Consider the following 10,580-nt stretch of genomic DNA (forward strand, 5'->3'; position numbering starts at 1 on the left):
AGTGTCCCTTCCGACTTTCAACTTCAGAGCCTAAGAAGCTCTAAGAGAAATGACCTAGTGCTGCTCCTTTCACCGTTCAGGAAACTGAGGAACCAAGAGATGAGGCTGATTTTCTCAACTCACAGGACTTCGAGAGAGGCAGCTGTGGAACTGGTGTCCTGGGCTGGGCGTCGGTGTGTGTGTGTGTGTGTGTGTGTGTGTGTGTGTGTGTGTGTGTGTGTGTGTGTGTGTGTGTGTGTGTGTGTGTGTGTGTGTGTGTGTGTGTGTGTGTGTGTACACGTTTTTGCTGCAGCAGAGGTTCCTCACCCCCTCCTCGGTGCTGTCAGCCTGGTGTTGGCTCTTGTCCCGTGTCCTTCAAGGAGAGTCAGGTTTCTCCGAAGTTCCCGTCCACGTGGAGGACGGGTTCTGTCAGGCCAGCCCAGCGCCTTCGGGCAGGTGTCCCCATCGGAGGAGGCGCTCCCGCCTTCCTGGCTCAGCCCCGCCCTGGGGCCACGTGTGGGGGAGGCGGATGGCAGGGGGCTGCTGCATCCCCCAAGTCCACGGCCTTCTCTCTGGCCTCCCCCTGCCCCGCGTCCATCCCCAGCTCCCCAGGAGCGCCTCACCTCCCTCCAGCGGTTTTCCTGCTTCTTCCACCTCCCGAGGCCGTGGTCGCCTGTCAGCCACCTCATCCTGCATTTCCCAGCACCTGGTTTTCTCTAGAGTCTCTTGTGTGTCCTCTCCCGCAGCCTTGTGGGTTAAGTGGGAGCAGATACTCTCACTCCTTTTACACCGATGAGGAGATGAACCACAGGCGAGCAGCGTAAATGATCTGCTCCATCCTGCAGCCTCCCGGCGGCGGCCTGGAAGCCGTGTCCACATCCTATCTCCCGTGGTGGCGGTAGCAGAAAGACACGCAGAGTTATCACCGTCTGGGGTTCTGAAATGTACATGACACCTTTCCTTCCTAAACATCTTCGTCTCCTAAATTCCTCTGAGGATATTAATCTGGATTTCTCTAGTGTCCTTAGCCTTTGGGTTTCAGAAGAGACCGCTGACAATTCAGTGTGTGCTGTAATGGACAGGGTCTCAGAGTGACTCAGTCTTCATTCGACAGTCACTAAATGCACTGACAGGTGGACCTGAGTTCGCAGTGTTCTAGTTACCCTTCTGAGAACCTGTTAGGATTTATTCAGATTCTTGAGTTGGTGTATTATACAGCTGTTAATGATTGGACGTTTTGACACGTTCTGAAAATCCACATAAGCGTAGTTTTTAACTAAACGTGTAAGAAATATTTCTTCATGTGTAAAACATAATACTGCACTTAAAGAATATTCCTTAACGTATTTATCAGTTGAACTAATAATAGAAAGTGATATCACTTTCCTTTTTATCATGAAGTATTACAGAGACTGACATTAATTTCAACTTCATTAAATTCAGTCAGTACATTTTACTGAACTGTATTAATATTTATGTTACATCACCGCCCGACAAAGTGCACCATGCTGTATCTACTCTCATAAGAAAACCCAAATGCAGTTACATCTTAGCAGGTAAAACAGACTAGGAACTGACCTTGTCCTGACGGCGCTGGCAGTGTCAGCTCCCTGCCAAGCTTCTCTGTACAGCAGGTCAGGAAGGCTTGCCTGCGAAGCAGCTGGTTTTTAATGTTTGTAACGCAGGCTTCATTCTCCTGCCACTTGTCCTCCCGGAGGCCAGGGGGCCCTCGTAATTGTTTGTATGTGAGGGTCCAGAGATGTGAAAAACTCTTGGGTCGTTTATTCAGGGCTCTCAGTGTGACCTGGGATCAGAAAGCCAAGGCACGGTTGATATCCAGTAAATGCAGGTGAAGTCCTTTGATCAAAATTGGGATTGTCCAGATCCATTTCCTGCAGAATGGTCATACCCACGTCTTAGCTTGATGTCTGTATGCCCACTCATGCTTAAGTTGTTTGTGTGTCTAGATTGCTGAGTGGCACTGCCTGGAGCGTGCCCTTTTGTTGAGACCATTCTCAGTTTGATCTCGTGCCAAAGGAAAAAAGTGAGACTCTTGGCTTTATCAGTTAAGGTGAGAGAAGAGAACCTTCTTGACAGGACGATGAATTGGTTGAACTCCTGTCGCTAACATTAGCAGTCAGCCTGTTACCCAGTTTCCTGAGTGATAAAAACGCTGTATGAACCCTGCCTCAGTAAATCCTGACTGTGTGTAGTTTTCTAACAAATTAACTGTTACCATTTGTGTGCATTTTTGTTCATTTATGTGCATTGTTAACTATTTGTGTGCAGTTTGCATTTTGCTTCCTTTATAAATTAGAGGTGCATTCTGCTAGGGGAAAGTACAAACACAGACACAATATTGATTTATACTGAAATCACAAAAAGCTTTTAAAATGATGTCTAGGGTAAAAACGATAGCTTTATGCAAGAGTATTAGCAACATTGCTTAGAACAAACATAAGCATAGTAAATAAATATGCACAGCACAAAAATACCATAGACTGCATGGCCCAAATAGCAGGCATTTGTTTCTCATGGTTGTAGAGGCTGGGAAGTCCACCCAAGATCAGGGCTATGGCAGACTCAGTGTCTGCTGAGGGCTCGCTTCCCCAGTTCAGAGACTGTCCTTTTTTCACTGTGTCCTTACATGGCTGTAGGGGCAAAAGAGCTCTTTAGGGTCCCTTTTCTAAGGGCACTAATCCCATTCGTGACCTGATCACCTCCCGGAGGCCTGGCCTCCTAAGTACTATCACATTGGGGATTAGGCTTCAACATAGGAATTTTGAGGGGACACGCACTGAGTCTGTATCACACTGATTCTAGTCAGGAAGGAAAAGAAGAGAGAACATCAAAGGAAGCTAATGATTGAAATGTCTCAGTCCAGGAGTGCCCATCATGGCGCAGAGGAAGAGAATCCGACTAGGAACCAAGAGGTTGTGGGTTCGATCCCTAGCCTCACTCAGTGGGTTAAGGATCCAGCGTTGCCATGAACCGTGGTATAGGTCGCAGACGTGGCTCGGATCCTGCGTGGCTGTGGCTGTGGCGTAGGCCAACAGCTGTAGCTCTGATTAGACCCCTAGCCTGGAAACTAATATATGCCACGTGTGCAGCCCTAAAAAGCAAAAAAAAAAAAAAATTTTTAAATAAAAAATAAAGTGTTTCAGTCCATGTCAGGCTGAAGAGAACCATAGCTGTCTTTCAACAGGGTCATCTGTAAGGGTTTTTGTAAAGAGATAGAATATGGTTATACTTGGTGGGGTCTATCCTCATGAGTTCTGCTATCTCTTTTCTTATATTGGAACTGTTCGAACATCAGTTTTATAGACTTGTAGAACATTAAAATGCTGAGATTATATAAAATAAGTTATTTGTTTACTCAGTAGAGCTATTACCTCATCAAGTGAAATTTTGAGTAAGCATCTCATAACGAAAAAGGTTTACGTTAATCCATCTAAGGGGATTTCTTCAGAGATTCTGAGACTACTTTTCCACGTCTATCTGGAAAGGTAAATTGATTTTAAAAGATGTATAATTAATTAAAAACATCTTTTTGAAAAAGCTGCTTATGATCCACGAGGAGGCTGCTTCCAAATGCCTTAAGGCAGATGTTAGGGCCAACTGGAGCAAATCATTCTTCATGCAACTCAAGAGAGTATTTATTGGTAGTCGAATATCGTGAAAGAAGAGAAAATGCCTTCCACCTGCTTAACTCTGTGCCGATAACTCCTGCAACGTCTGTGTGTTTTGTCGCTTCTCCCACAGGTATGAGAAAGTGCCAGTCATCCTGGTTGGGAACAAGGTGGACCTGGAAAGCGAGAGGGAGGTGTCATCCGGCGAAGGCAGGGCCCTGGCGGAGGAGTGGGGCTGCCCCTTCATGGAAACGTCTGCCAAGAGTAAAACGATGGTGGACGAACTCTTTGCGGAAATCGTGAGGCAGATGAACTACGCGGCGCAGCCGGACAAGGACGACCCGTGCTGTTCCGCCTGTAACATTCAATAGCACCCGCGGCCGGCTGTCCTGGTCGGGAGCTGCCCCACGTCGCGGGCGCTGCAGACCTCGCCTGCCAGGCTGCGGAGCCCCCAGGACGCGTGCTGTGCTCTCCAGGGGAGGAGCAGCCCTTGTCGGGAGTGGAGCAGGGATTGTCCGCCGATGTCCCCGAGGAACATTTGGCTTCACAGCCCCGGTGTCCACCACTGCCCTCGGTCTGCTCCCGGCACCTGCAGCTGAGGGCGGAGCCAGTCCCTCGGCAGGGCGGGGTCTCCTTGGACCGTAGGATGGCGCTGTCACCCAGGGGACAGACGCAACTATGGCATCCGTTGAAAATGACCATGGGAGAGAAACCAGAAGAATTCCTATGACCGCTCACAATTAAAATATTTTGTCTTCTTAAAAAAAAAATAATAATAAGTAAAGGAGAAATATTTTCCTACGAGAGTACTGGATTTCAGGAACTGAGATAGTGCTTCTAACCAATGTATTGTGTCAAGTAAGATAGTAACAGCTGACCTGCCAGCAGCATTATGAGGAGAGATCCTTTGCTCAGCTGACACCTTTCTGTTTTTGAGACTCGATGCTTAATTGTCGATGTTATCCTAATTTGTGACACAGAACTAACTCACGCATCAGTCCCTGATAGAGCGAAAGTTAGAACAGGTTGTGTCAGAAATACAGCCTGGCTTCAGAATGTGTTACCACCTGCTTTGCCCAGAAAATGGAGACTCTCACAAGGGTTTGATCCGGATTGAAACCCCAGACCGACTCTCTTGTTAACCAAGCAGGGAAGGTCTTTTACTTTACTGCACAAGAAGGAAGCAACTGTGATGAAGAGAGATTGCCTAGCCTTACTAACGAGAAGTGTTCTAGTAGATGAACTAGCACCACCATGTACGGAAGACGAAGCCATGTTGCAGCTACAGGTTCCCGTTTGCAGAAAAAAACCTCCCAGGACAGTACAAATATCTAGCATTTTTCCGTTCGTTATAGCAGCAGATTCCTTCTTGCCTTTAAGGGCTATGGTTGTGGTGTGATTCTTGGCTAACCTGCTTTCAAAATCAGTTTTTGCTGTAGCAGAGCTTTATTGCAGGCATTTAAAACATTGAATAACCATGTGAAATAATTTGGGCTTCAAAGTAGAACATAAATTATAGAGTGGAAGGTAAGAGACAAAAAACAAAAACAAAAAACATCTTTATCTTTCATTTTCCTGGAGAATTATATATAAGGTTCTCGTATAACAATTTTGCCCTGATTCCTGAAGTGGCAAATAAAGCTAGAGTGAATATTTTGTTTTGAAAAGGTGCTCAAGTTCTGACATTTTTGGTTCTTACAGCCGTAAAGTATTTATCATTTGCATGACTAATGGCACAGGAAAAATCTATTCGTTAAGTTTTACAATCAAGTGCAGAAGGGTTTTCATCTAACTTCAGAGTTACAGAGGCTAAGGAGAGTACCTTGAGCTGATCCTCTGGAGAGAAATTTGGCCTTCAGAACTGCAATAGCACTGAGCCTGTGATCTACATGCTGCCCCCACATTTTGTTGGTTTCACACTTGTGCAAGTAACTTCTGGTCTGACGTGTGTAACTGAGTGAAGAGTGTGTTTGTGTGTGCATGTGTGTTTACTGTTCCTAAGAATTTGGCACAAGTCAGAGCTAATTGCCTATACTGAGAATGTGTACTGCAGAATATAGTGTATCAAAAACATTTTTTTCTTTTCAATTGGTTTTTTTTAATGCAATTTTTGTTTATTATGGAAATCATTGGTAGCCCCCCTTCCCCCAAGTGTTTAGTAAACTGGCATTAAGGTTGGAGGAGAGAAAAGAGGTGGATCGTACTTTTCATAGCTGAGAAAACAGAGCTATGTGAATATAAACCAGGCTGTGGTTATCAAGTCTTTGAATTGTGAATATTAGCATTCTTTGATGAGTTTTTTTGGGTTTTTTTGTTTTTTTGTTTGTTTGTTTTTAATATATAATCCACAGTTATGAAGCACCTTGGTTATGGAAGGAAAAGTTCTAACCATTTTTTTGAAACAAATTTCATCATGTAAAAGGTGATTTGACTCAATCATGTAGAGAAATCACATTCGGGAAGCGAGACTCTTAGCTGAAATATTTGTTCGTGCATTGTTTGAGTTTTGACGCCTCTAACTTCTCGGACTGATTCTGGATTTTAGAATTCCATATTTAATAGCAATTGATGACAACTAAGACTACGTATTTGAAACATCTATAAAAGTTCTACTGTTTTACATTGTGGATTGCTATGCAGACAAGAAAAATAAGTTAATATGAAAGATGTGGCACGATTTAAGGTGGAAAGGATTATCTACAAATTTGGGTTTTAGATCAAAGTGTTTGTGTCCGACAGACAGGCGGTTTTTGACTGTAAAGATGTCAGTAACTGGTTCGGGTGTCTGATCAGTGTTTCCTCACAGCCCTCCACCTCCAGCGAGAGCGCAGCCAAGTTACCCAGAAACGTGGAAACCCGGCATGTATTTCACTGCTGGTATTTCATCTGGTATGACTATAACTCAGCTTGAATGAATGTGTTTGTTGAGATGTTGATACAACGCTCAAGAAGAGGAAGAATAAATTTGTTGGCACATGAAATAATAGTGGCTGAAAGTTGGTGATCTCGTGTCACTATTTATTTTTTGCCCTGGTCAGACTAGCAGCTAGATAAGTGAAAGTTTTTCTAACATGCCTTAAAAATGTTATGGTTTGATCCAAAGACCCGCTTTTTCTTTAGCTATTCAGATAAGGTTTCCTTTTTTTTGTTTTGTTTTGTCACGTTTTATACAAAGGCATTTTTAAAGGTTTTGTTGCTGTTGTTGTCGTTGTTCTGTGTTGCAAATTTTGGGGGTTCTTTTAAGCTGTGATAGTGATGGTAACTGATGCTTTTCATTTTGCTCAACTTCCACAAAACAAGCCAGCATCTGATCAAAAGTGTTACATAAAATCTTCCTTAAATGATTGAAAGGTGCTTTGATGATTTTCAACTTTGGTTTGTAGAATTAGAACTGAACTTCTGACTCTAATCGCTACAGTTGCCATCCCTTTTCTGTGATAAAACTACTGATATTTGCTTTTCTGTATAAAGAAATGTGGCCTAAGGATGTCTGCTGTTTGTTTTCAAGAGTTGTCCTGTGGGAGTGTTGTCTGTGTGTCTGAACAGGAAAATGCTTATCTTGCTTGTTGCCATTGGTTTCTTTGTTTGTTTGTTTCGCTTTTTCGTGTTGTTTGTTGTTCTTCTCAGTAGTCTTCTTGTGTTAGCACTTCTAAGCTTTAACTGTCTCCTTAGCCAATCAAATGTTCAAGACTATGGGGGTCTTTTTTTTTTTTAATTAATGTGTCATTGTGCATCTGTTAAATCTTGATCAGGGTTTCAAGAATGACTGCAGTGGGTTTTGGAAACAGACTTATCATTATTGATTTGGGGTTTCCCAGAGATAAATATAGTTCACAGTTAATTGTTGAGCTCTAATACAACTGACCATTTAAAAGTGAACAGCAGTTTATTGTTTCGTAACAATGTCAGTTGTTAAACCTTGACATTTCAATTAAAACATGAATTGTAGTTATAACTCAATGCAAATTCAACAGTTGTATTTGGAGTTAAATTATTTTAACAAATAAATTTATTTAATGAAATCTCCTCTGGACTTTTTTTTTCCATTGTTGTTTTGTACATGTTTACGAGTGAAATGTATTAAATATATACATTTTTTTAACAAACTAAAAATTGCCATAGAATGAATTTAACACTCTTCTTACAGAAATGATCAAGCTGAATTAAACAGAATTCTTCGTTTAAAAAAGGTTAGTAGATTATATTTTCATACCCTTCAAAAATAAAAATAACACGAGAAAGGTCTTTAAATCAGCAAGTACAACTATAAACTTACCTTCGTAAGTAATTTTTTATATGTTTTAATGGTAGCTGGCTGATTTGAAATCTCAATGCTTATGTTCACAGAATTGTTCTAGATAATTAACATTAATTAGCAGTTGCTTTATGGCAGTGCTAGTATCACTAAAATGTATCAGTGTCCTTCTAGTGATGGCTTGGGGCTGTCTTTTTTGTTTAGGTCTTGTGGATTTTAGGGTGCCAGAAGCTGGAGGTTGCTGTTTAGTAGGGCTGTAGGGCCTGCTTGTTCGGTATACAGCCCTGTGAATGTTGACAGATGCTGTTAATTATATACAGCCTTCAGCTGCTCTGATAAGGCGCCCATTCATTCCCTAAGCCAATTTAACTGTGCCTTTTGGTTATGTTGCCTTCAAACTCTGTTGAAATCTCCTGGCAACATTCCACCAGTTTAGAGGCCTCATTGTTTTGGAATATAAGAATAATTTGAATGAATATAACAGAGGCCCTGTAGACAGAATTTCAGATATTTAAAGGAAAATGTGCCTATATTTTAGTATAATAAATAAGTATCTGCTGATTAGCATCATAATCTCATTTGAAGCATTCGTAAAGTATTCTAATTTCAATTAGGAGGATTTCTTTGTGGCTGAAAAAAAGAACAAAGTGCCACCAATTGGGAACCTGTCTGACCTCTGGGACCTGTAAAGCAGAGAAAATTGTCACAAACTCCCTAAAAAAGCTGCCGATCTCTTATTTCTTTGTTAGTTTAAAATATCTATGTTTTCATGTATCTCGGAATAAAACAGTGGCACTTCATTTGTTAAATGGGTAGTGTAAACTGGTTGTACATTTTTCAGTATTAACTTTTTTCCTGTTTTCTGTTTTTTTTTGTTTTCCTTTGAAGTATTAGGTTTTAAAAGATCTGCTGCTCTTCTAGGTAAGGTGGTGCGTTATGACTTCCAGTATTGTCTTAGAACGGTAGCCTCCACGTTACCTTCTAAGGATTCTGCCGAGATGAGTGGAGAAAAAGTAAAAGACCGCCTGCTGGAAAGAGTAACTATAAAGACCTCTTGAGTACATACAGATTGGGGAAAAAAAGAAGCTGAGGAAATGGTACTTGCTTTGGTTTATGGGAATTTTTTATAAGGTCTTCCAATTTCACGCAAAAGAACCAAGGATTTTTATGGTTTTATATGATTACAACTTCACCTTGGCAGTGTTTAGGGTGTGCTTTACATTTTTACCTTTTAAAAAATAAGATCTTAGTTTAAAAAAAAAATGCAAAGAAAAATAGGGAAAAGCTACCCACTTTCCAAATTCCCAAAACAACCATGTTCGCGTTTGATGTAAAACCTTTGAGACGTCTCTTCTCGGCACACACAGATACGCAGGGACACATAGGTGTATTGGGAAAAGGAGAAATAAGTCCACATTGCTTATAAGAACACTGGCTCTGGGTACCAGAAATGAACACCCATGGTCATTCAACGAATAGATGAGGCAGAGTTGAGATGCAGGCTCTTCTAACTTTTCAGTCACCGCTCCCCTGCTGTTACTTCCTTTGTATAAGCGGTGTCCACTCATCCCAGCCTCGCTCCCCGTTACTCCTCGAGGGTCACCCCTCAAGGGCGCAGCCGTACACACACAGGCACATCACGTAACCCCTGATAGCCCAGACCTCTTAATGTAACTGTCTGGGTGCATTCAAGCTGCTGTGACAAAGTACCATCGACTGGGTGGCTTATCCAACTCACCTAATCTATTTCTGAGTTCAGGAGGATGCCGAGTCCAAGATCAAGGCTCTGGCCGATTTGGTACCTGGAAAGAGCCCCCTTCCAGGTTGCAGATGGCTGACTCCTCCCCGTGTCCTCACGTGGCAGAAGGGAGAGTGCAGCTCTCCGAGGTCTCTTTCATCAGGGCCCTGATCCCCTCCTGAAGGCCTCGCCTCCTGATAGCATCACGTTGGGGATTAAGTTGCAAAACAGGAAATCTGAGGGTCAGAGACATTCAGCCCCTTGCACTGGTCTTCTCTCCCGTCTTTCCCTTTCCCTTGAGGCAGGTAAGAATTGGCCTACGGGCAGGAATCAACTCACCTGTACCTCTCCCACTTTATATGCCAGTGCTCCAGTGACCCAGGATGGGCCGAGTCCTGGGCACAGCCCGCAGAGACTGCAGCTGGCTCCCCCCTTTCTTTCCAAAGCCAGCGCGACCAGCTGTAGCTGTTTCTTCTTGGGAACTTGAGGCGTCTGTGTGATGGGGGAAGTGGAGGGCAGTCGCAGGGCGCTGGGGCTCTGCCACGAGGGCCTGTGTCTACTGCCGAAGGAAGGGTTCAGGCTGACAAGAGGATTTGGGGGTGGTGGGCACTGAGCTAATTTAGGGACACTAGCAAAACCAAGGTGCACAGAGGATCTGTATATCAGATACTGCACAGAGTGCCTGGTCTAGGCCTACAGTTAAATATTACACACTTTTGGGTTGCAGTGCAATTTATACTTAAAAAACATCAGGATTGGAAAATGCCTTTTTAAGACCCTCCTGCAAAGTGAGATTCACATACACTTACAGCAATTGAAATAAATCATCGTTTAATGGGACACTTACTCATGCCAAGAAATGATATATCGTTAGCAAAAAGACAATAGAATTTGTGTGAAGAGAGTCACAAAATCCGAGTCAGACAGGAAATAGAAACGTGTGAACCAAAGCATCCAGGGGCTTCGTTTATTTAGTCCT

At 42.9% G+C, this 10,580-nt stretch overlaps 1 protein-coding gene across 1 annotated transcript in view; it reads left to right on the forward strand.

Annotated features, from left to right (window-relative positions):
• RAP2A (RAP2A, member of RAS oncogene family) overlaps nt 1–7,625 on the forward strand; it is a 39,386-nt gene extending 31,761 nt beyond the window's left edge. Inside the window, exon 2 of the mRNA XM_047755979.1 lies at nt 3,742–7,625. Coding sequence (XP_047611935.1) covers nt 3,742–3,979 — 238 coding nt within the window. The 3' untranslated portion in view covers nt 3,980–7,625. The remainder of the gene's footprint in view (nt 1–3,741) is intronic.
• The last annotated feature ends 2,955 nt before the right edge of the window (nt 7,626–10,580 follow it).

Source organism: Phacochoerus africanus, chromosome 13 (genome assembly GCF_016906955.1).
Source record: "Phacochoerus africanus isolate WHEZ1 chromosome 13, ROS_Pafr_v1, whole genome shotgun sequence".
In the NCBI taxonomy this organism is placed as follows: domain Eukaryota; kingdom Metazoa; phylum Chordata; class Mammalia; order Artiodactyla; family Suidae; genus Phacochoerus; species Phacochoerus africanus.